This window comes from Oreochromis aureus, unplaced genomic scaffold (genome assembly GCF_013358895.1).
Source record: "Oreochromis aureus strain Israel breed Guangdong unplaced genomic scaffold, ZZ_aureus HiC_scaffold_101, whole genome shotgun sequence".
NCBI lineage: Eukaryota > Metazoa > Chordata > Actinopteri > Cichliformes > Cichlidae > Oreochromis > Oreochromis aureus.
The window spans coordinates 77,108-103,195 of record NW_024108718.1 but is presented as its reverse complement, the minus strand read 5'-3'; the positions used below and the strand labels follow the sequence as shown (position 1 = coordinate 103,195).

The window sequence follows — 26,088 nt, the reverse complement described above, 5'->3', positions numbered from 1 at the left end:
ATTCTCCTACGAGAGCAGACTAACGACCTGTTGTTTATCAAATATTAAATTTAAAAGCTTAATGTGATCTAGTTGAGAGGTGATGAGCTCTCAGGGCCATTTTTTTTTTTTTTTGTAAAAACAAAAAACAGGGATTCGGGGGAAATCCAATATCCATTAGCACTTCAATGCAGCTTATATTTGTCGTCCCTTCCAAGCTCAAATAAATCAGGTGATATAATCAGGTGATCTGTGCACTGGCATGGTCTGCAAAAACATCAATATTCATAGACATTTTTATGCACAGGGTTTTTTTTTTCTAAAGTGTCAGGGATCAGATTTGTGAAGCTAAACTTATAAATGTGTGTGTTAATTATCATTATTTGTTCAGGTTTGGGTACACACATTTGTAAGTATTCAAAAGTACACATATCATTGTACATACTTCATAATTTATCACACACCTGCTGTAGAGTCTTATGTCACTTTTACTAAAACCTTAATAATCATATTTGAACTGAATCATACTGAATTAATCTTATTTCTGATTACAGTTTTTTCTGATGGCTTGAGCACATTTTTTGTAACTATTGGCTATTTTTGCAAAACTCTACACACAAATAAGAAAACTCTTCACCCAATCAGCAAAACATTGTAGTTTTCTTGTAAAAGCAAATAACCCTTGCTTAACTCTCCACACCTTTGTACACCTTTTATTTTTGTATCCAACAGTTAACACAAGCCATCACATTAATAAGCACACAATGCACCAACTACACACTGATGGTATGAATAAAAAACACATCTGGCTTTAGCTTTCTCTGTGCACAAGGTAGGCCATGTCAGTTTGAGCTCATACTTTTGTCATAGATCCGTAAGCATAGAGGGATCCAAACTGCAAGTACTGGTGTTTATTCACACACATCAAAACAAACACAAGTGTTTATTTCCAAGTATAGGATTATTTGCAATCGCCATATTGACTATATGGGTTTCTTTGTCTGCAGTGAACATGCTTCCTCTACCCCAGCTTCTGGTCATCTAGCAATTTTGTAAAGTAACAATTTCAGTATTTTTACATCTATGGTATTGTTGTGTTTCTCATTGGCATATGGCAGTGCTACAAATCTTAGTGCAAAGTGACTGTACTAACCGATTCTCATTTCAAAATGTCCTTATGATGCTTGCTACAGTGTAGCAGCTCGAGTTAGGCTGAACCCGTTGGCCAGCTTCCCTCAGGGTCATTCCATGGTTGATTACATGTCCACTATTGTAGCTCTGATGTCATCAGCAATTCTATTTCTTACTCTTCTTACCCTTCCTCTCCCCCCTCCTGGTCCTCCTCTCCCCCCTCCTCGTCCTCCTCTTGCTCCTCCTTGTCCTTGCCATCCTCCTCATCCTACTTCTTCACCTCCACGTCCTCTTCCTTAGCCTCCTCTACTTCTCACTCTTCCTGCTCCCTCCATTGTACTCCACACAGCTTACCTGTATTATAGTGCTTAGGCTGATTGCAAAGTGAACTAATTATCTAAAAAAAGTTTTCACATGTGACAGTGTGCCAGACAGTTGGTAAAATAGTGTAAATAATGGCCTTAAATGTGTATAGTTTTGCTAGGAGTGCGTTGATCATTTGGAAATTAAGTGTAAAGCAGTGAGTTGTGTTTATAGTTCTGCAAAAAGAGTGCTGTGCAGTGGATTGTAGCTACAGGTTTGCAAAGTGTGTGTTACAAAATGGCAAACTGAGTGCAAAGCAGTGTTTGTGCTTTTAGTTTTGCAAACTCAGTGAGTGGTTTTGCTATAAGTATTAATAGTTTTAGAAATTGTGCTATAAGAATCACAGTTAGGGTCTAAGGGTTTAGGGTTTAATTCAGAAAAAACTGTAATGTTTATATATTTTATTTACTTGTTTACTAAAGTTATAAACATTTTGTCCCAAAGTGAAACATTTATTGGTTAGTTAGTGATGAGACCTTTCAGATGAGTGTCAATCTGTGTCCCTCATAATTTGTCTCGTTCCACTACAAGACACTTGCTTTATCCAAAACACAGTCATATTCAAAGTAATCCCAAATTGGACTCTGACGCTTTCTCCCGACTTTTGTTGACATGATGCTACGCGTGGACGGAGCAGCAACACAGACGACCCGACTGAGGTACTTGCCACCTGCTGGCATAATGAGGCACAGCAAGAACATAACCTGGAAAATACACTTCATTCTCACCCTAGACTAACGTATGACACATACACATCAACGAAAACTAAACACATTTTCTCTATAAATTCAGTTAATTTTAGTTAGTTTTGTGAACGGTCATTTCAGTTTTAGTTAGTTTTCCTTTTATTGCAAAGTCTCGTTTTTATTTTTATTTCCGTTAACGAAAATGTTTTTTATTCGTTATTTCGTTAGTTTTCGTTAACGATAATAACCTTAATTACAACATGCGGAATTGCCTGAAATCTTTGGTTTCTATAAGCTGTAAAAACCTGAGATTTTAAAATATATTCATGCATTGTGTTTGTTTGTCTTTCATTGTGATGTCATAGAGCTCTCTCCATGCCCTTTCATGATATATTACTTGACATGGTGTCTTCAAAGTTTTTTTCAAGGTCAACTTTGACCTTGGACACTAACAACGAAGGTCAAGGTCAAATGCTTAGCCAACCTAAATACTCTTGTCCCACAAGGCCTAGTATATTTTTCTGAAGTTTGAACACGATCCATAAAAATTGTGCGTGAAATAAAGTTTTCACTGATTTTCATATTTGGTGTGACCAGACAGACAAAGAGAACCGATTACATGCTCCCTCCCTTTAGGGGAGCATGAAGGAAGTTGTTTCTAAGTACCAAAGATGTAACGCTATATTTAAGTTTATACTTTTATCTAGATTAATCCTGTTAAAATAATTACCAGTATACAAGAACCTGGGGGTCACTGTTGAATTATTGCCATTTACATCAAATTATGCATGAGGTTAGAAAATATTTGCACCCTTTGTTAAGAGACCACAGCAGTTCAACATGGTGAAATCTCTCTTATTAATTCAGTGTGCAGGATGGCACTGAATGTAACTTTATAAAGAATCAGTCATAATTATACAAACAAGATCACGAAAGGTTCTGTGTTGACAACCAAGTGCCAATTGAGTTATATTATGATGATACACTAGAACACATACATGATAATCTATATTTGTGACTTCCAGCCTTTTCAAATGGCGATGACGATTTTCATACACAAATCCATTCTTGAGTGAATTGAATCTAGCAATGTTTGCCAAATCATCATCATTGCTTTTGAAACTCAACAAGATCCAAACTGCACTGGACTTTTACAGAGCTTCCTCTGAGTACTGTGTCCACAGGGTGGGTGGTATTCTGCTGGGCCTCATGAGCTAAGGCCCTATCACTACATGCTAGCAGGGGTGGTTAGTTCTGCAGTTCAACTCCAATTATCAACACATGAAGAAGCTAATGGTGCCGCTCCTTCTATGTCAGACTGCATCTGCAGGTAAGCTCATGATGCACAATTAAATAATATGAAATAATTAAATATTACAATTTCATATTTAAATGACAGAACAGATCTAAAAACAGACCGCAGACATCATCTTAAATACAGTAACTAAGTGAATAAGTAAGTGAATCCATATCAGATGGGTGTGTTAAATGTGCTTTATAGTACCCAAACCATATTTTATGACATATTGACTGGGAGCTCTGTTTAAGAGCTAAGACTCTGGTGCAATGTATTATCTGGGCAGAAACTGGACGTTGTGCTCCGGACCCAAGCCAGCATGAAGTGATTTAGAACAGTGTTTTTGGTTGATTAAAGCTTCTGACTCAAAACTAAATTTTAAAAAAAAGTTTGTGAGACAGTCAACATTTGGTTTATTAAGACAACAAAAAACGTATTAAGGCAGCTGGGATCACATGCTGTAATCACTGATCGTTCAAAAACAATTTGTTAATAATAAATTAAAATGATCAATGATCTTCTTCTCTTAAGGAGTGTGTTGAACTGAAGCCAATACAAAGGCAGGAGAGGCCTTTGAACATTAAGGTGTCTAAACATCCACCCCATCAGAGCTAAACAACCAGAACTAAAAAAATTTAACCACAAATGTTCAGAATTACCAGAAAGATAACAAGACAAACCCGAGTATAAGAACTAAAAGCCTCAATACAAATGAACATAAATGAACTAAGAACAGAGATGACAAAGAAAATCATACAATACGAAAAGATAACCACGGATACTAAACTAAAGGAGAGACTTAACAATATACGAATGCACACAGATAAGGTTGTAATAATGAACAACACAGAAGGAACAACACTTGTTAACTAAGTTTAAAAAGTCACAAGGAACAAAACTCCATAAACTCCAACCAAACCCACCAAATAGAAAACAAGGAAAAAAAATCCAAAATCAAACAAACCATCAAAATCCTGGGTCCAAGATCAAAGTCTGTGACATCTTTGCTTTTAATGTGTTTAACTGCAGGTGTGTATAGCTTCCCAAATGGCGCTAGTCTGGATTTATACGTATATAATAAGACTCTCTTGTGCAATATTAACACAACCTTTTTTAAATCCATAGATCAAAGTAAAATTGTAAAATATTTTACTTACAAGGTGCAATTTCTTTTCTGAAATAAAAAGGAAACATAATTACAGACATGTTCAGTTTTATTAGAGCAACAGCTCAGCCCATTTGAATCTCTCACCTTTCTTCTTTTTGTAAACAACAAATCCAACAGCAGCAACGGTGATGAGAACAGGAACAACAACAACAATGATGGAGAGGAGTTCTGCTCAGAAGAAAAAACAAGACAAAATACAGAGATGAACCCATTACTATGAGATCCATTCATCTTTAAATCACATATTGATAAGGGGAAAAAACAAAGTATCAACTCTATATGAGGCTGTACTGCTGTGAAATTATTATGAGTATGAAAATAAAACAAGGGTGGGAAAGTTTTTCCCCCACACAAAAGCAATTTAGGAACCAAAGTGGTCCTGAAATATTGTAGGATATTATTTATCACTGCTGTCATTTTGGGGATGCATCTACTGTTTGCTTCTCTGGCTGGCTGGCTGGGCCAAAAAGTGAAAAAGAGGGCAGTGTGCTGAAGTCCCTCCTGCCAGTACATAGCCTCTCCTCTGTCAAGACTCCCGCCTTTCCTCTACATGGTGCACCACAGAAACTGGGCATTAGATGTGCAGGTGATCTCTGAGCAGGTTGGACTCCCAGAGGTGAAATGTGCATGGCACACCGGTGTGTGGCCATGCCTTGGCACCCACCAATCCAATCACCAACTATTCAGTTATAATTCACCTCAAGACTATGCAGAAGAACACATTACATATGTCAATGAACAGAAGGTTACAGGGGTGGAGGAGACTGCAGCTATTTAGGAGGTTATCTTGGACAACTTCAAATTAAACCTGCAAATTAAACCTCCTCAACAGCCGTGGCAAACTCGTGGCACTAGTTGCATCAGTGTAGCAATGACTGCTGATTGAGAAGACAGTGGGATTGGCTCTGGACAAACCTCAGCCACTTTAATATACTCAGTGTGCAGGAAGAAAATATGAATGCAACACTTTAAAATTTAACAGGATGAATGTCAACTAAAGAAATTTAGTGTAGGGGGCATTTATGTAAGTGTGCCTTTTTCCTCACCCCATAAAACCCCTAAATTCATTCAGTAACAGTTCTCCAATTGTGAGGCCAAACATAAATCAACATGATTTTTTTTTACTGACTGGAAACATGTGAGGAATTTTGAAATTCTAGGATTACTGTCAGGGTTGCATGGTCTAAACAGTGAATGTGAAATTAAAATAGAATTAATCTTAAGGGCAATGAAAAAAAATGCTTGGGAATTCCCTGAGTTCAAACACGAAGGTGGACAAAACATTCAAACACCACATATAGTAACAGAAAACAAAATGAATTAAATGTGTTTCTCTCACCCATCCTGTTGTTTTCATGCCAATTAGTTCTGATCACTGTTTTATCCAATTTGGTTACAATGTTGTTCTCAACACCAGAGAGATGAAACACACAGTCGTATTTTTTCCAGTCTTCTGGTCTGACTGATGAAACGTTGAGATTAACAGTTATCTGGAAGGTTTCATCATTGTTGGGGAGGATCTCTCTGTGGTCCACACCTTCATGAATCTCTGCTCCATCTTTCCTCCAGAACATCACGGCTCTGTCAGGATAGAAACCTGTAGCGTGGCAGCTGACTGGAGAGGAGGGAGTCTTCTGGAGGAGAGACACTGAAGGAAGAACTGGAGAGAGGAATTGCCTTCAAAATACTATTCACACACTATGCCTTCACAGAGTGGTTCAGGTCAGTTTTGACCTGGCCCGAAATTCCCTCATATCCCTCACAAATTTTGGACAACAGATGTATTATAAATCTATACAAAGCCTAACATTAATACATGGAGAATTAAACTTTAGTGTAAATTAATTTCAGCTGGTTCAGTCCCAACTGATGGTCTATAAAAAGGTGTGTCATCATCAAGGTGTCACACAAGAAACATTTCACGATGGGTAAAAATCAGTGAGCTTTCAAGACCTTTGCTACCTTATTTTTGCAAGATATACTGATGGCATCAGTTACAGAAGAATTTCTAATTTGGCATTACAACATGCTTTTTCTTCAGCAGTAAAGTATATTTAAAATTTTCTGAACAACATTTAGGCAAACCTTAGAAATACTGGGAGAATATATAGATAGTTCAATATATAGTAATACACACCATAATACACACCATGTTTGGGTTTCAAAGGCATTGCATATAATCCCCAAAACACCAGACCAACAATGAAGTTTGGAGGTGGGAACATCATGGTGTGAGGCCCTTTTTAGCATGTTGAACTGGCACACTTCATATAACTGAAGGAAGGATGAATGGAAAAATGTACCAAGACATCCTTGATAAAAAATCTGCTGCCATCTACCAGGATGATGAAGATGAAATTAGGGTGGATGTTTCAGCAAGACAATGATCTCAAACACAGCCAAGGAACCTCTCAACTGTTTTCAGAGAAAGAATATAAAGCTGCTAGAATGGCCCAGCCAATGACCTGACCTGAATCCAACTGAAAACTCTATGGAAAGAACTTAAGCTCAGAGTTCATAGCAGGGGCCCACAGAACCTTCAGGATTTGAAGACTGTGTGGAAGAATCAGGCAAAATCACACCTGAGCAAATTTCAGGCTACAAAAAGTACAAAACAATGAAAATAAAAAAAAACATTTAAGGTATATTTACTGCAGTTAGAGTTACAGTTTTTCTGAATTGCTAAAACACTAAACTTCATTCTCTAAACCAAATTCTTCGTGGCCTAACTTATTTTTCGAATCAAACACTCTTTTGGCCAAACCTTAAACACTGTTCAGGTACTTAGACACAATTTGCAAAACTCATCCACTCTTTTTTTCAAAACCTTAAACACATTATTACTCACTAAACACATTTCACATATGTGTTGCAAAACTGTAAACACTGGCAGCAAAATGTAAACACAACGTCAACACAGCTGTCATCTTTTACACACAGCAACTGAACACGTTTCTAATGATGTGATCAAACCTTTTGAGCAAAACTTTGCAAGAGTTAAAGATCTTCAATATCAGGATGCGCAAGTGTAACCGACATACACTTTCAGCAGCGACTCTTCGAGGACAATTCTATGCCCACAAGCCTACTGTTACTGTAGGCTAGGTTGTTGCAGATGGTACTCTTGCAGTACTGTAGACTATATTGTAATGCACATATATCTGAAGTGCATATACTGTATTTCATAAGTCTGTCTTTCTGTATCACTACTTATCTATTATCTATCACTGTCACGGCAGGGTGCGCCGGTTTGAGGAAAGAGGTAGACCCAGATGCAGACACGGTGGAGACAAAAACGTAGTTTCAAAAATAAAGCGAGCCTTTATTGGCTGATTGCAGAAGAAAAACATGGAACTAGGGAAACTAAGGAGGCTATGAACACTGTGTTAACAGAAGGCTGTGACACTCAGTGAAAAACTATGACAAACTATGAACACTGAGTAAACTAGGAAACACAGAGAAACAATGGAGTAAACCTATGAAAACTGTGGTGAGGTTAACAGATGATCTGACACTGACTGAGTGGAAACACACTGGGCGTTTATCAATATGCGTACTTGTGCGTACTTGCGTTCTTGTGTACTCGTGATACGTCATCAGTTGGAGACCAAGTACTGTTCCAATTCGAAGTACGCATCAAGCCGAGAACGCGAAAAAGTCCCGGATGTGTTCTCGATCCGCCCGTTTTATCGAGCATGCATCGGTGTGGACTTGGGACAGCTATATATCCCAGAATGCATTTCGTCCAAAACCCAACAGCGGACTCCCGGCACATCGTTTATGTGAAACTAATTGTAATAAAAAATGAACAGGTGCTTTACAGCATTATAATTATTACTAACATTTTGATTAGATACCTTGAGTTTGTAAATGATCAGATTACATAATTGGAATACAATTCAATACAATTCATGTATCCAATTCAGGATGAAGCCTATCCCAGCTGATACAGGACAAAGACAGGCTGTCAGTTCGCAGGGCTAACACAATATGCGTGACAGAAAATCTACTTAAATGTTTGATATTTCTAATAATAATCATAATTATGACTATTATTTCAAATATTATTTAAAGGTTTCTTTATAAATACATTTAGAATATAATCCCTAGAATATAAACCTGAGCTGTTTCAATTTCTGACCTCAGTGACCAGGCTGTGTCCTCACTGCAGCTCCCTCTTGGAAGTACGTCTGTTTCTTTTCTTCCCCCAGTGATGACCGCCTCCCCTAATATCACATACTGTACCTGAGGAACAAGACAGGAGAAACACTTGCCTTCATTTAAGAAGTACATTCATACAGAGATAATCCATGGAAACACACTAGTTCACCCTTTGGGAGGAATCAGTTCCTGTGAAACATTTCTGTAAATGAACATCATGTGGAGAATGAATGAAATGAGTTCTTCAGGTGACTCAGCAGTCCCACACTGACAAATGAAACTTCTGTGGAAGAAGAAGCTGGATTTTTTGATTTCCAATCCAGTTAAACTATTAAGGATTAAGCAACAGTGCTCATCTTTGCTCTTCTGAAATCTGTGTTAAACAACAACAAACATAAATTAGTAACAAGAATACAGCTGAGTAGAGGCTTTACACACCACCAGCAGCCATAATGCTAAATTTTAATCTTCAAATGTTTCTGAGCCGTCTTCAACCTACTTTTAACACAGAAAAGTCCCACAGTCAATGCAGCCTGACTCAATCTGATTCCAGATGTTCAGCACAAACAGAGACACAGAGGGACTGTTTAAAGTTTGCTGTTAACCTGAGTCACTGATCATTTACAGTATTACAGAGTCTGGCAGTCTTTGCATGATGTCCACGTCACTGTAGGTTTCTAGCTGACTCTCAGGTGTGACAGGTGTGCCAGCAGGAAAGAGTAATAATAACCTGCATCCTGAGGTTTGTCATGCAGGATTAAAGGAGCCAGGCTTTGTTCACACAGCTAGGATTGTATTTTACACTGACCCTGTATGGGCTCAAAATGTGGTCATAAATATTTTGTACTTATAAATCAGGATTTGTATGTGTGAAAAGAATTTGTGTGTGTGTAAAAAAGATTTGTGTGGACTTATCCAAAAAAACACCTGCAAGTTACAAGTACGAATTTTGACCCTATTTTTCTTCCTTTCATCTGATTGGTCAATGTCATGTCAATCACAAATGTAACAATCCAATCAGAGAACAGATGGGTTTGGCTGTCGGAGGGGCGAAGAACCACTAAAACAAAACAAAAATGAAGTCTATAATTTTCTAAATATGACTGTACACATTTTAAAACTGATGGTGTTGTCTGCATAGCTGTCACTTGCTGAGGTTTATTTGCTGAGGTATGTTGTCTGTGGTGGAAAAAGAAAAGGAAGAGATGAAAATCTAAGTTTTGCAACATAATTATTAATTGCAGTTCAATAGGGAGAAAACACTGAGAAAGAACAGAGTATGACTTAAGGAGAAAAAAGAATTTGAGGAATAAGCAATTACTCAATTAGACTCTAATGAAAAAAAAAACATAGAAGAACAGATTCCCTACAATGATAGAAAGCAGAACAGGATCCCCTGGAGTTTACATACTGGTGGCAGAGCTGATGAAGAAGGGGGAGGATTTCATAAGGCTCTCTAAGTGACAATGATGAAGAAGAGATGTGGAGGATCACATGAGATGAGAGTCTGAAAGGTGAAATGATGATAGAAGAAAACTTAGATTGAAACTACACAGAAGTTTCCAATGTATGATTTAGGAAGTTGTGTTAAATTAAGTACATTTCTTTTCTGATGCCACCTTATAGTTTAACATATTATAATGTTAAACTATAAGCCGAATTAGGGAAAATGAAAGAAGGTGTGAGTATTCTATTGTGTATTTTCCTTAAAGGAAATCACCTGCAGGAAGGCCTGTAGTTTTGTCTAGGGATGGGTATTGATAAGATTTTCACGATTCCATTTTCGATTCTGTTTAACGATTCGATTCTTTATCGATTCTCTTATAGATTCTCATTTTTTTAAATTAAATTAAAAACACAACATTCATTTAAGGTTATCGCGTGTTTTGTGAGCAAATGCTTTTTCATACTCGTAGTGTTTCCTCCCTTACATGAAATATCTACTTTGCAAGTTGCCCTGTTGTCATCCGTTCTCGTAAAGTATGACCAAACTTTTGAGCGTTTGAGCCGCAATGTTTCCTGCCAGGTAAATGACGCTCCGCAACGTGCTACATCAGTTTCCATCCAAAAAATGAAAAACTCTAACAGCATCTCTTTTGTTTTTCTTTCTGTTTTTTCTTTTGTACCTGCAGAGGGTCAGGCAAGTTTTAAATCATAGAGTGAGCTGTAAGACAGTCTTTGGGACCGTAGATTGTCTTAATGTGCTGCCCTGAGGTTTACTATTCTCTGTAAACTGAATAAGCAGGTGTTTCGCAAGTTGTCTTGATAGCTATATTTCCATCCTTTACACCAGGGCTGTCAAACATTACATGGTGGGACACATACGGCACACTTTGATCTTAAGCAGGCCAGGCTCGTAAAACTTCCCTTTCTGTCAGTGTAAAGAAGTTACATATTTAAATGGTTTTCTGCATGATAAAGAAAAAAGCTGCTGTAACAAAGAAAGAAATCTGTCAGTAAAACTCTCTGTACCTAAATTGTAGAAATAAAGGTGTAAAATTACAAAAAATAAAAATAAAATTTTGCATTGAATTTTTCAAACTGGGTACTTTTTTGTATTGTTGTTGTTTGCTTTTTAACTCTATTCGTAAAAAAAATGGAATTTCAATAGTAGAAAGTAAAAAAAACCAAGCTTTTCTGTTTTGTCTTGAGTTCAATTCCACCATCAGGCCGAGGTCTTTCTATGTGGAGTTTGCGTGGGTTCTCTCCGGGTACTCCGGCTTCCTCCCACAGTCCAAAGACATGCAGCTTGTGGGGATAGGTTAATTGATTAATCCAAATTGCCCATAGGTGTGAATGTGATTGCGAATGGTTGTCTGTCCCTGTGTGTTGGCCCTGCGACAGACTGGCGACCTGTACAGGGGTGTGCCCTGCCTCTTGCTCTATGACAGCTGGGATAGGCTCCAGCATCCCCCCCCCCCTGCGCGACCCTGAAAAGGATAAGCGGAGGCAAATGGATGAATAATAATAATAGTATTATTAATATTGATGATGTAAATCATGAATTAAGAATTTACAAACTGGCTGGAAAAAAATAAATTATCACTAAATCTTAGCAAAACAAAATCAGGTGTCACTGATGTTTATTTATAGACACAATGTTAGGTTAAGTGCCAAATTACAATATTTGTCTTAAAGCACTTATCTATTATAAGCTAAAGATGCTAAAATCAATGAAAGACTAGATGTTTTCCCCAAAGATCAAATAGGTTGCTTGCAAAACATGAAGCTGGCCTGAACTCAATGGGAAGTTCAAGTCAGCTTGGGAAAATACAAATTAGAATAAGCAATACTGCTCTTAAGCAGGGAGGAAATAATAGTCACACATAAAATACAGTTATGATCTTGTAACATAATGATGATAATAATGGCTCATAAAATCATGAGCTGCACATTATTTCCTGACTTTACCAAAACCTTCATAAGATAACTAACATTTTGCCATTTCTTTAGGTTTGACCTTGTGGGATGATCGCACTCTACAAGAGCACACAGTTGAGAGACCTCAAAGAAGCAGCACGTTTGAAACTTCTGCTTGCGACTCCATTGAATCCAGATGTTCCTTGTTGGGTTTAGAACCTTCTTTGAAGGCCAGTTTTCTTAGTGGATGTGTAGAAGTTGGAGGATCTGGCAAATATCTGACAGATAAAAAGACATTCAAGAATCAGAGCAGAGTGACTATTCAGTACCAAGCTACCACCAGCCTCAAAAAATTATCAGCATCTATAATTGGCACCATAAATGAACCGCAGAGACAAATTATAGAAAGTATCTCAGCTACACATATAGTCACTGGTATCCTTTATGGGGCCAATGCCTTGTTTGCATTTGATAGTGAGAAGTTAGACAGTAGCCAAGTTAAGGATATCCAGGGAAGCATGGATGCTTTAATAAAGAAGATCCATGTTGATGGGAAACTTAAAATCGAGCTGACTAAAGAAGAAAAAGACCTGAGCAAGAAATTCTCCTGTAAATTCTTTGGAGACTTCATTCTGGACAGCAACCCTACAACATTTGAAGAAGCAATGAAGACCATTGCAGAACTGCCAAAGATCCTGAAGGAAAAGGGTGAAAATGCTGTTCCTATAAAAGTCTGGCTGACGCCACTGAAGACATTAGGATATGGAGGCGCAGAGCTGGTGAAAGACATCAGCGTTGACTCACTAAGGAAGATTGAAGATACTCTGGAAGCTCTAAAGGAGATGAAAGAGAGATGCAATGAGTCTCTGGATGAGGTGGTGGTGAAGCATTTCCCACAAATTAAAAAGTACCTACAAAACTTTCAGAAGTTGTGTAGTGATAAAATATCTGACTTCCAACGAACTCTGAAAAGAGTGCTTCCCTCCGTTCGTGAAGGTAGAGTTGATGAGAGCTCACTGAATGACGTTTTTGATGACCTAGACAAGTCACCATTCGGTCTTGGAAATCTTAGCAAGTGCCTTGACTATAGAGAGAGAGAAATCAACATCATCAGGTCCTTTATAGGGATGATGGAGGGAATAAAGATTGTTCAAAATAAGTCAGAATTAGATAGAGCAGTACTTGCCACAGGTGTAAATCATGCATTTTGCTTTGTTTTCACTGGTTTGAAAAATGCTGACCTCAACCTTGATGCAATGGCCAGTGAAGACCCATGGTATTATTTAGACGATACCTTGGATCATATGAAAGAAGTAGCAGCCATTTTCTTGGATCTTTACAGAGCATACAAGAACAGCACCCAGCTCTGTTTCCTTGTAGCAGCTATACAACACCAGAATTACAAAGGAGCCACCATTTATCAGTACAAGGATGGCAGAATGATTACTGATCATTTTTCAAAGCCCAAGATTCGGGATCCCAGAACTATAAAAAAGCGAAGTCATTTTCTTTGGAGTAAGTATTTGCTTTCTAGATTGCTAGTTTTCAAAATCATCAAATATCTAAAGGCATTGTTTTAATTATCAACAGAAACCAAATATAGTGTTTTTTTTTTTTTTTTTTTTTTAAATGTTAGAAGTTACTTGACTGAAGTGGATGATTATGTAGATGACTCCTGAAAATTGTGTTTGTTTTTTTTTTGTGTTTTTCCCTTTCATTCAGATTACTGTCATCTCACTCTGGACCCAGACACTGCAAATAACTACCTCACTCTATCTGAAGACAACAAGAAGGCAACATGTGGGAAGTGGCAAACCTATCCAGATCACCCAGAGAGATTCGATAGACATACACAGGTTCTGTGCAAGCAACCGCTGACTGGTCGCCACTATTGGGAAGTAGAGTGGAGTGCTGGTTATATGCCGAGTGATGTTCGCATAGCTGTTGCATACAAAGAAATCGGAAGGAAGGGAAGAATGGATGATTTAGAGCTTGGATGTAACAAGATATCCTGGTATTTTGGTGTGGATAAAAGTGAATCCTTTGTTCCTTTGAGAGACGCACTTTACAAAATTGTGTCTAAAATGAAATCCTTCATGCCTTTTGTAGACATATTTTATAAAACGCTTGTAGCATACCATGACAATAAGGTCATGATGGTCTTTTCTCTTACTAGATTACGCAGAGTTGGTGTGTATCTGGATTGGCCTGCAGGCACTTTGTCCTTCTACGATGCTTCCTCTAATAGTGACAAACTTGTTCATCTGTACACCTTTCAAACCAAATTCTCAGAGTCTGTTTACCCAGGGTTTTACATCTATTACCCATCCAATTATGTTTTCCTGTGTCCAGCTAGTCAGATGATGGAAAACATTTTGCATACACCTGTTTACTGACAAAGAAGTAAAGCGCTCTGTAACAAAGAACTTGTAGAGGAAAGTCTCACCTTTGCTTTGTTGCTTCAGTGGTGAGGGAGGAGTGCTGATTGAGCATTGCTGATTGAGCATTGCTCGGACTTCCACCTCCAGCCATTGGCCAACTCTAGGGTGACCGAGCAATAGGTGTGACGGACTTCTGTGCAATGCAAAAACGAGATATGATGATAAGTGCTTTGATACAGCTTCTTTGTCCATGCTTTGCCGTCTCCTCACTGCTTGCTACACACCAAGGAGTGCCTATGCTCCACAAAAACAGCAACATGCTTTCTGTATGACACACGGTGATGACCTAGATTTAATTGGTCTGATATTTTGTGCCATATTTGTAAATACTTGGTTGAGGAGAAATGTAATCTAAATTTTTGACTGTTTCCTGTCTTTGTTATCCTGACCTGGTTGAATAAAAGGCTTTGTAAATAAAACCTTTAAAAAAACCTGTCTGTGGATTTATTCATTCTATAACACCTACAGATTAGTATTGCTGTGTAATATCACAACATCCTAAGCACAGCTATTGCATCATTCAAACCAACAACCATTGCCCTTAGTATTTGCAAGTATTTCTGCTATAGGTATTGTAAGTACCGCTGCCCCTGAGTCTAAGAGTCAGCAACCTTGAACACCCAAAGAGCCATTTAGACCTGGTTTCCACAGAAAAGAAAACACTGGGAGCTGCAAATACTTTTTTTGACATCTAAAATGAAGATAACACTCTATATTGTTTTATTTATTTATTTTTTGCCGTTATGCTTTTATAAACAACTATAGTATGTTGCTTATGAAATCCATGATTTACTACAGAGAAAATTACATTGTATTTATGTTATAAATACAATTTGAATTCTTAAAAAATTATATCAAAAAAGAGACTCCCAGTTGAAGGTCTCTAACGAATTAAAAAGTTGAACTTGAATTATCCTTGTGATGGCCCGCTTGAAGCTGACGCTCCGGTGCGTGTGTCAAAAAAATCATCACACTGGGCGTTTATCAATATGCGTACTTGTGCGTACTTGCGTTCTCGTGTACTCGTGATACGTCATCAGTCGGAGACCAAGTACTGTTCCAATTCGAAGTAGGATGTAAGTCCCAAAAAACTGAATTTTGGAACTGAAATTGAATGGTGAGAAGTGAAACTGAAATTATTCGAGAGCTGAATTTTTAAAGGATAAAATGCAGTTTCAAAGCAAATCAATTCATTTTCAAAATATAAAATTCAATTTCAATTTAGTGATGATCATTTTCAAACCATAAATTCAATTTCAAATTAGACTAATTCAAATTCAGTTTTCAAAAGCTTTTATTCAAGTTACAATTCAGATTCAATCCGAGCAATTCAAATTCAAATTTAACTTATTCATATTCAGTTTCTGATGGCACAGATTTCTGCCCATAGGTTCATAAGCATTTTCCCTTTCCAGTTCCCAATCAATTCTACCCCCAGGTCGAAAATATGTATAGGAAAATTTCCCTAATGTAATATTATTTATAAAATACCCGTCTAGCGATTAACTGCATAAGTACATGGAGGCGGGACCTCACAGCAGAAGCATACTCCATAATGTGTTGTACATTATTATATGTATATTCTATGTAAAGTGGTATTTTTCAATTATTGTATTTACCAACATCAAGAAATCACAAGCAAAGAAAGACCACTTCATGGTGCATATTTAAACAAGGAATGTTTACTGATCAAAATTATTTATTAAAGAAATAAACAACGTTTTTGTCACCCCAAAGAATACACGTTTAAAGCAACACAATATCAGACAGAATTCCACTCTGTAGAGTGAGCAATCATTATGAAGCAGTTGGTTTTATTTTGTGGATTCAAGCTGCTCTTCATATTTTTGGCCACCAGATGTCACCAGAGAGAACTGTGTTGAAAAGCTTCGAGTAATGAACCGTTTTTCAATACAAGCTTCAATGCTTCAGAAAGCTTCATTTGGCCATCACTAAAGATTAGTTATGGAAAAATTTCCAGATTTTGATCTTTAGTGATTTAAATGTTTAAAAATCACAGCTATCAGCAGCACTTGAAGGTTTTCGCCCCTGCAGCTGAAATGTGTCCACTATGTCTGTCTGGGATGAAAGTTATCCAGATTCTAATGACAAATAATTAAACTTTTGTGTCTAGATGTGCTTAGGGCCAAACACAATCACTCCAGATTTTTTTTTTTTTTTATCAGATAGAGACTGAGCTGAAAGCTTCAAATTGCTCTTTATATCCAAACATGAAGCCAAAGAAACTATATCAACACAAGCAGACGGTGTTTTTGCAGCTGTTCCTGACTGACCTGCTCCATGACACCAACTTATTTTTAAGCATTTAGCTTCATTTTTTTCCTCTCCCTTTCTTCTCCACCTTTATTCTGACTGTCCATTAAACTACCCCACTTTAACCTTAAGTGAAGAAAAGCAGTAAAACAGCGAGCTTTGCAGAGATAGAAAGAGGCGGGATGCACATATTGCATCTATGAGGGTCTTTGTGGAGAAATCTTACCACCACTGATGCTGTGGTAAGAGCAGACAGCCACAATAATAACAGAAATTCTGTTTGAATTTACTCACAGGCTATTGGCTATAAGTTGCTAATGTTACTCAGTCATACACAAATTAACCACCTCCTATTACCAGTTTTTAATTCATGTTTTATATAAATGAAAACATTTACATAAATATGTGTTACGTTCTTTGTCTAGGCATGTATGAACGCAACAAGAAGTTGGCCCACTCACACACCACCCAAGTAAGTACACAAACAACAATATCTTCTAAAAGTGCTAAGCGGCCATTTATTTGCTTCAGCAGTGAGCAATGCCAAAAATAACAAACAAAACTCCCTACTGGTCCCTGTGCTTTCCTACACAAAATAAAAACCAACCAAAAGACAATCCACTTACCTAACTTTCTACATGAAAAACAGGAGAAAACTTAATCAACAAAAATGGCTTCTCACGCCTACTAGGCTGCTGCAGTGAAGAATATGTACAAGGTGAACAAAATACACAATTGCTACTTGACAAGACTATTTACAAAACTAAGATACTAACACCAGACACACGAGTGGAACATGGTGGATACACAGACAGACCCACCACCACAAAGACAGAAGACGCGACTTAAATACACACAGAGAAACACGGGGAGATTACACACAGGTGGGGAACACAGCTGGGAATAATCAACAAGACGAGACAGAGGTAAAACTGAACACACTCACATGAGACGCAGACCTTCACAATAAAACAGGAAACGAGAACACTACACCAAGACGCAGACCTGACACTGAGAGACAGAATGACACATGGACCCTGAACTAAACTAAACGTGAGATACAACCGAGAACAAAATCCTTAAACATGACATAAAACAAAACACTGACAACATTAAATCATAACATATGTAACTGTATATACGTAAATTCAAGCCATGTAGAGTTTTTATATATCAATACTTCAGCGTGCACAAGAAGAATAACTAATGTATTAATTGAGTATTAATAGTTGTGTGGTTAATGGTTATGTGTGATTGTAATGACAGATATCACATGCATCAACTACCAGGTGCTTTCTCATTTGTTCCTCTCATTCTTTGTTAAAGAGAGAAGCATGCTGACATCAGAGCTGCACTCATGATTCTAACTATCAACCTGGAAATGATCATGTCTCCTGTCTCTAATATCTGCATTTACATATCTGGACAGAGTTTGTTTATGTGGAACAGTGTAAAACAAATGCTGGCATTTAACATGCAAATCACAAAATCACACACATTCTTTTTGAGTGCAGTTGTTTTTACTACTTAAAAACATTAAGCTTCTCAGAAAGCTAAAGCTTGTTTTTATGGTGTCATGTGACCTATAACTGACAGAGCTGTTACACTCTTGTCTGGTAATGGTCACCGGGTTTTTTTCTTTTTCTTATTAACCTAGCTGACTTTTGCAACTCAACTGAAGCAGCAGAAGTAGCATTCATTAAAAATAAATCTCTCTAAAACCAGAGTTTCAGCTCTGTCTTGTTTGTTCTATGCTTTCCCATGGCATCCTGTGTGCATGCCATGGGAAAAACAGGGAGACTGTAGGAGGCACACAGTCTGTTTAATATTTAATTTTTTTCTGACTCAGACAACTTTGGCCCAGCCTAACAGAAAATAGAACTTGAACAAGTCACGTTACACTCTCAGTTGTTTTTTGTCTGTTGTTTTTCTTGTGTTAGTGAACGTGAAAATGGAAAAAAAAGATGAAGTGTGTGCTCATATTACTCCTCTGCTGCCATGCTGTATCTCTGGGTAAGATCATATTTCAAGTTTTTCTTTATACAATATTTCTCTTAACATTTAGCAAATCGAGTTGCAAGAGACTTTTAGTGTTACTATGAGCTGTCACCATTTTATTTCTTTTTTGTTTGAGAGTGTCAACAACTGACATGGACGGCTAAACCACCTAACTGGTAAAATGCACAGGGAGATATTTAAGCATATATAAAAGAGGGATTTTAGATCAGCAGCAGTGGCTATACTGGCTTTTACAGATGTTTTGTCAAAGAATCCTCTCTTGTGACATTCTGGTGTTTTTAACAGCACTGTAGCTAACAGGAACGCACGACAGAGTGTTTTTAAATCAGTACAGAACATTATACCCACACAGCTGGCTCCTCTAACTGACATATACAGAACTGAACTTTCAATAGGAGCTGTAAAAATTAAGTATTGAGGATACTTTGATTTATTTACACTTCATAAGGATAAACTTATTCTACCAGCAAATTACTTGATCTTGTATCTTCTACTTTTTCTTTTTATCTGACACTGACAGGAGTTTCATTATGACAGCAGCTGCATGTTAGTGCAATAACAATAAAAGCATTCTGTTCTTTTCCTAATGGTCCTGGGTCAGTTGACCCAGTGTTTTGTGTTTATGATCTTATGTTATACTTTATTCTGATTTTGTATTCTGGGCAAGAGTTAGGGTTTTGATTCTCCGTGTGCTGTCTAGTGTTTCTGGTTCTAGGTTCATGCTTTCTGGTTTGCTTCTTCCAGGTCTAGTCTAATTAGGTTCAGCTGTGTCTTCCTCCTGTGTACCATTTCCTCGTTACCTTGTGTGTGTATACTTAGGCTGTGTCCCAATTCAGGGTCTGCATGCTTGAAGTACGCGCACTACACGTACTACGTACGGTGCATACTATAAGTACGAGAAGTGCGGAAGTGAGAAGCTTGTGAAATGGGACGGTCTAGCCTTCGTCGTGCTGCTCAGATTGCCTAGCAACCATGATACTAACCGCGAGAAACGTTACACACAGCATTGTTTGACAGAAATGAAGGAGAAAGAATGTTTTGTTGGTCATTCATTTTTGTCATGACATCACTTTGATCAGTTGAGTATCTGAGGCTGAGACCACAGGACTGTAAAACATGATTGTTGGGCTTCATTTCTGTACTGAACAGTCATTTTAAGATTAGTTAGTAAATAACAATTAACTAATGTTGTTCATGAGACTAAAATCATCTCACTGTGGTAATGTTAATATAATATGGCCAATATTATAGTATTGTCAGATTATTATGATATATATATATATATATATATATATATATATATACATATATATATTACAGCAGTGAGCTTGAACTCTGGGTCAAAGATTCAAGTTGCAGTTATTTATATTTCCAATCACCTTAAATCTTCACTCAAAGACAAGTATCTCTGACAGTGTATATATAGATGTATTATATATAAGAGACAAATATTGTTCTTTCAATATGTTGGCATTATTACATTTGGCTCAATGATTACATATATGTGTAAAAAGAAAATGTACGAGCTGTGATAACTGTTTCTGATAGAATGAAGATCAGACTGATATATTAAATATTCCTTTATTGGGTGAGAAAATCAGACCATGTCATAACTGCTTTAAGTCATACAGAATAGATATCAGAGCCTTAAACAGGCTGACTTCTGCTAAATGGGTCAAACTGGGCAGAAAGTATACAAACACATAACATCCTTATAGAATATGATGTAACACTATAGATCAACTTACCTCAGAATATATAAAGCATATAAACAATTACAGCAATATGATCCAACAAACACAGCAGTACTACTAATCCAAAATACTCAAAGCTTCATAGAACTGAAACAAACATTTATTTTTAGCTCCATTCTGCTGCTGATACATACTTAAGATTTCTGAATATTAAACTTGTTGCTGCCTTTCATAGTGTGTAACTTGAAGGCTCTGAGTACTTTCTCCCACACTGAAAACACTGGGATGATGACATTATTTGAACATTACCTAATAAGACTGATTCAGGACAGACAATTAGTTATGTTAAACTTTCCTAGCAGTCGTTCACAAACAGGGAACAGTCTGTCTATTCTCTCCATCTGTCAGCTGCTGCTGGCTCTTCCTCCTCCTCTTCCTCACACACTGCTGAGTTTGTCCTGGTGGATCATCAGGGGTGCAAAGCCTCACAGATGATGTGCAGCAGTGGGTCCCTCAGTCTGTCCTCACTCTGGACACTTGCAGTTGTCACACATGGGAATCAAATGTGTGATAAGCTGCAGGATTCAAACACAAGTGTAACTTATAAATACATGTTCATACTTTTATTCCACAATCAGAGAGAAAGAAACAGAGAGAGAGTGCAGGACAGACAGACAGGTGACAGTCTCAGTTTTATACACTGCTACAAAACACATGTTAAAGTCCGTTTGGCTTTAACGTGCGTACTTCATGCGTGCAGACCCTGAATTGGGACACAGCCTTAGTGTGTGGTTGCCTTTGCTCATTGTCGGTCCATCTGTGTTACTTGGTGTTTCTCCGTGTCATCCCTGCTCATCATGCCCTGTGTTCCTCCACATGTGTTTCTCCCTGCGTGATATTCAGTGAGTATGGTTTCGGGTTTTGTTTGTTAGATTTTTCCCAGTTTAGGTTTTCTTAGTTCTGTCCCTGCTTTTGTTTGTGTTTTTACCTCTCGGAATAAAAGCTCACAGACATCACAGCCTGTGTCTGCATCTTTACTCACAATCACCACATGACTGCTGCCACAGCCGTGACACTTAAGGTCACTGATGGTGAAAGGAAGATGTGTGCAGTGGCGGTCCTAGCCTGTTTGGCGCCCTGGGCGAACACTCCCTCTGCCCCCCCACACACACACACAAGAATCACAAGAATCCCCCGCCGCCCCGCCCTCTCCTCCCTGTGCCGCAAGCAGCAGGCGCACCTCGCAAACGGAGGGCGACCTTACTCCCAGCAAATGGGCGATAGAAAACCGATCGGTGCCTATGCCATCCCCAATATGCGCTGGCATGGTGTCGGGGCAGCATGAGTACGAGCAATTTTTTTATTTTTTTTGCCGATGCCCGTGATGCCGCCCCAAACCACAATGCCGCCCCGGGCAACCGCCCGTGTCACCCGTATCTAAAACCGCTACTGGATGTGTGCACCCCTGAAATGTCACAGTCAGTCTATGTAGGAGACATATTAATATTATATGTGAATGTACTTTTGGTATAGATGTGGATTTTAGAATGTGGTATGATTTTCTTTGTACTGCAATGTATGGTTGGAGTAGTAGGAATAAAGAGTTACAGAAGAGTTATTAGCAGAAATTTAAGTTTGGCTACAAGTATTTCATCATTGAATAGATTCTAAGTGTATTTTTACCCTAAAACTTTTAAAGACAATGCTAAATCTAAAACAATTTCTAGTTCATATTTAACCCTCTTAAATTATACAAAAAGTATATAATAGGAATGCCTCCTAATTCAAAGTCTTCCTAATTTTACAGTAAAACACTCCCTGAAGTATTTCTTCACTGAAACCCCAGGAGCTCAGAGCATCCCAGAGTATGTGGTTGTTGCATTTGTTGATGAAGTTCCTATAGGTGACTTCAACAGTGTAAGAGGAGCAAAACCAAAGAAAGACTGGATTAAATTCTTTGAGGATCATCCTCAGCACCTGGAGTGGTATAGATTAAAATCTGTGGATAGACATCACTTCTTGAAGGCTACCATTGAGACTTTGAGGCAACGTTTAAACCAAACTGAAGGTACTGATTTGTTTCACTTGTTACTGCTGAAATATTATAATGGTTTGTCTTAAATTGTTTTATTTTTTATATTTTGAAAAAAGCATTTATATTTCCATTTGTATTAATAATTTTTGATAAATATGTAGTTTCAGATATAAGGTGTGCTGACATGTTACTGGTTTAATCACTGGTACTGTTACTGTCTCTCTTTACAGGTGTTCATATTTTGCAAAAGTTGGATGGCTGTGAATGGGATGATGAGACTGGAGAGATTAATGGGTTCAATCAGTACGGTTATGATGGAGAAGACTTTCTAGCACTTGATCTGCAGACACTGACATGGATCGCTGCAAAACCACAGGCTGTCATCACCAAAATAAAATGGGATGCTCAAAAAGGTCGAGTAGAAGAAAATAAAAACTTTTTTGTTGATCAGTGCCCTGAGTTTTTAAAGGAGTATTTGCGATATGGGAGGAGATTTCTGCAGACAACAGGTAGAATTATATAATCTAATAAAACATAATAAAATAGAAAATTCGTGTGTTTCTTGCTTTGAAGGTAAAATGAAAGAAAATAAATAATGTAACAACTGCCAATCTCTCTGCAGTCCTTCCTTCAGTGTCTCTCCTCCAGAAGACTCCCTCCTCTCCAGTCAGCTGCCACGCTACAGGTTTCTATCCTGACAGAGCCGTGATGTTCTGGAGGAAAGATGGAGAGGAGCTTCATGAAGGTGTGGATCCTGGAGAGATCCTCCCCAACAATGATGATACCTTCCAGTTGAGTGTTGATCTGAATGTTTCATCAGTCACACCTGAAGACTGGCAGAGGTACGACTGTGTGTTTCAGCTCTCTGCTGTGAAAGAACACATCGTAACCAAACTGGACAAAACAATGATCAGGACCAACTGGGGTAAGACTGGATCCAGCAGGGTTTATAAAACTGCAGCTTGATGTTATGAAGCTGTTAACTAAACATTTATTTTTTAGTTAACTAACCATAACCCTTAAGTACCATATGCAAGATGATGCATCACAAGAAGATTACTAAAACTAATATTTGAGTAATCTGTATTGACTAAGTAGTAATGGTTTTGTGTCATTTATTGTTTCATTCATATCAGGTCGTTCCTCACACATTCCTTGGTATCGGCACAGTTTTCTGTTTAATAATATAAAATGCTGCCATGTGTTGTTCAGCAGAAAAGCCAGCTGACACTGTGACCTTCATCAGTGCTGCAGTGGTTGTTCTAACTGTCACCATCATCACAGCTGTGGCATTTGTAACTTACAAAAAGAAGAAAGGTGAGAAATCTGAATGTGGGAAATATTGAGTTTAGTTTTTGAATTCATCTCCGACGTTTTACTGCCAGATCAGTTTGGATACAAACATACAAGTTCTAAAGTAATTGCATAAGGCTCACAGCCACAGTGAGATGATTACAGGCCATAAAAAGGGTGGTGTGAGAAGAAAATAATAAAGAAAAAAAAAAAAGAAATGGACACAAAATAATTGTGCAATCAAGAAAAAAAAGACAACTGATATGATTTATTCTTATTTGTTTCAGCTAAATGTTCTACATCCTAAAATCTGCTTTTATTAGTTTGTAATTTGTCAGAGGTGGAGTCTGATTAGAAATATAATAATCAGGATTTACATGAAAATAAATTATAGATTCATTCAGTTTCATGATACATATTCTGCTCACTTGAATGCCACTGATCTCTGGGAAGCAGGGTCATGCATTCAAACAGAAACCAACAATCACTACAAATCATTTCCTTGAAAAGGATAAAATATTTGTAAACTGTATTTTTTATCTTCCAGCTCCTGACGATGGCTCTGAGCAGTCTGAGAGACTAAATCCACAAAGTTGACTGTCCTGCAAAGAGTTCTTCACTCCACTCTCTGTGTGACTTTCCTCCAGCTGCTGAAGTTTATTCCATAGTTCAAAGAAATATGCTAAAAACACCTATGAATAAATAAAGCACAGGTAATGATCACTGTGAACAGGCTGCGGCACTTACTGTAAATTAATGAATGGTCATATATTTGTATCTAGCTGCTATGTGTACGTGTTTCATGTATTTGTGATTTTATTCTGTTTCAGTACGTAATCACCGTATCAATGCAGTGGTATCACAAGTCTTCTACAAAGCAAAAGTAAATGTTTCAACTTTATTGATAGTTATGCATCTGACAATGACAGGTCACATGACCCTGATCTTTGACCACCTTTGGCTACATCCTAATTCAAACAAGGAAAACTGTTGTTTTGATCTCACTATAACTTCCTTACTGTGTTTTTTCTCATGTATTTAAACAAACAAACAAACTGATTAAATAATTTGATGTTAGAACATTACTGATATCATGTAGAAAATATTTTTGTTTAAGCTCAGAAGGAAAAGTTTTATATGAGTAATCGTATAAAATTACAACTGCTATATGACATGATAACATTCTTTCTATCAGACAAACTGTCTGAAGCTGCAAGTAAAAGCAGCTTGACACTGTTCGGATTAGTGATAAAAGAAAACATGCAAAATATATCACTGATATAAGAGTTTGTTTCTACCGTTTCTGGACTTCTGCCACAGCAGTTCTCAGTTCTAACCACAAATAAATAATACTTGGAAAAAAATCTATAGTATTATATATCTGAACAGAGGTTTGAAGTAGAATCCATATTTAATTAAAAAAAAAAAACACATTTTAGCATTTAACTGTAGGAGTCGTGGTGGAACTAATCTACTCACTATAATCGCAATTTTACCTGTTAAACAGCACGGGCATGTTCTTCAATTCAACATTATAACTGTGGTTTCAGTTCCAAGTCCCTGGTCCACTGGTTTCAGCCAGAACATAGTAAAATTTACTATACCTCATATAAATGACATGCAGTTATACATCTCACTTCAGTTTATTAGTCCCAGCTGCATTGACACTCATTTTGGTCATCTTAATAATATCAAATGTTGGCTGTCTCAAAGCCTCAAATGTTTCAACGATTGGTCAAAGCATAGAAAGGTTTGGGTTCATTGACTAAAAAGATCAAATAATCCGGTAGAAATCTGTTTTTTTAATACTGATCATATCATGTCATATGATATCATATCATATCATATCATATCATGATTTGCCTACATCCAGTAGCAGGTGACACTAAAGTATAAGATAAAAATAACAAGAAGCAATAAATGGAAATAAATGTTATAAGTAAAATTTATTTCAGCAGTAGGGTTAGAGTAGACCTCACATGTCACATGCAGATGTGTCAGAGGAGTTCTATTGCTGACCATGTGTAGGAGATAGTTTGCAATCTATACCTTTAGAACTGCAAAGTTTTTCACATAAAAAATTATTCTCTCTAAACCCAGAGTTTTAGTTCTGTCTTGTTTATTCTATGCTTTCCCATGGCATTCAGTGTGCATGTCATGGGGAAAACAGGGAGACTGTAGGAGGGG

The 26,088-nt window shown here is 37.5% G+C and overlaps 3 protein-coding genes across 4 annotated transcripts; 2 read left to right on the top strand and 1 right to left on the bottom strand.

Annotated features, from left to right (window-relative positions):
* Window positions 1-4,520: 4,520 nt before the first annotated feature.
* Window positions 4,521-6,306, bottom strand: LOC120436734 (major histocompatibility complex class I-related gene protein-like). Its single transcript, XM_039607595.1, has 3 exons — window positions 5,964-6,306; window positions 4,709-4,792; window positions 4,521-4,630 (listed from the first exon to the last, which is right to left on the bottom strand). Exons 1-3 carry the CDS (start codon window positions 6,196-6,198, stop codon window positions 4,521-4,523), a joined length of 429 nt encoding a protein of 142 aa, XP_039463529.1. The 5' UTR covers window positions 6,199-6,306.
* Window positions 6,307-10,535: 4,229 nt separating this feature from the next.
* Window positions 10,536-14,638, top strand: LOC116312618 (stonustoxin subunit beta-like). Its single transcript, XM_031730073.2, has 3 exons — window positions 10,536-10,539; window positions 12,239-13,660; window positions 13,868-14,638. Exons 1-3 carry the CDS (start codon window positions 10,536-10,538, stop codon window positions 14,539-14,541), a joined length of 2,100 nt encoding a protein of 699 aa, XP_031585933.2. The 3' UTR covers window positions 14,542-14,638.
* A 4,113-nt stretch (window positions 14,639-18,751) lies between these two features.
* LOC116312619 (major histocompatibility complex class I-related gene protein-like) lies at window positions 18,752-25,078 on the top strand. 2 transcript variants are annotated; one of them, XM_031730074.2, is made up of 6 exons: window positions 18,752-18,873; window positions 22,381-22,641; window positions 22,839-23,117; window positions 23,231-23,533; window positions 23,824-23,925; window positions 24,449-25,078. In XM_031730074.2, exons 1-6 carry the CDS (start codon window positions 18,825-18,827, stop codon window positions 24,496-24,498), a joined length of 1,044 nt encoding a protein of 347 aa, XP_031585934.2. In that variant the 5' UTR covers window positions 18,752-18,824; the 3' UTR covers window positions 24,499-25,078. The 2 variants fall into 2 exon arrangements, with proteins under 2 accessions (XP_031585934.2, XP_039463525.1); XM_039607591.1 differs by having other exon boundaries at window positions 23,821-23,925.
* Window positions 25,079-26,088: the final 1,010 nt, after the last annotated feature.

What these genes read in the sequence shown, in the direction of transcription:
- LOC120436734 (XM_039607595.1), bottom strand. Translation starts at nt 6,198, where the DNA reads ATGTTCTGGAGGAAAGATGGAGCAGAGATTCATGAAGGTGTGGACCAC. An exon ending in GCATGAAAACAACAGGATGG is followed by an intron (nt 4,793 to 5,963) that starts GTGAGAGAAACA and finishes TCTTCTGAGCAG; the next exon opens with AACTCCTCTCCATCATTGTT. An exon ending in TGTTTACAAAAAGAAGAAAG is followed by an intron (nt 4,631 to 4,708) that starts GTGAGAGATTCA and finishes TTTTTATTTCAG; the next exon opens with AAAAGAAATTGCACCTTGTA.
- LOC116312618 (XM_031730073.2), top strand. An exon ending in GCGAAGTCATTTTCTTTGGA is followed by an intron (nt 13,661 to 13,867) that starts GTAAGTATTTGC and finishes CCTTTCATTCAG; the next exon opens with ATTACTGTCATCTCACTCTG.
- LOC116312619 (XM_039607591.1), top strand. Translation starts at nt 18,825, where the DNA reads ATGAAGTGTGTGCTCATATTACTCCTCTGCTGCCATGCTGTATCTCTG. An exon ending in CTGCCATGCTGTATCTCTGG is followed by an intron (nt 18,874 to 22,380) that starts GTAAGATCATAT and finishes CTAATTTTACAG; the next exon opens with TAAAACACTCCCTGAAGTAT. An exon ending in AACTTACAAAAAGAAGAAAG is followed by an intron (nt 23,926 to 24,448) that starts GTGAGAAATCTG and finishes TTTATCTTCCAG; the next exon opens with CTCCTGACGATGGCTCTGAG.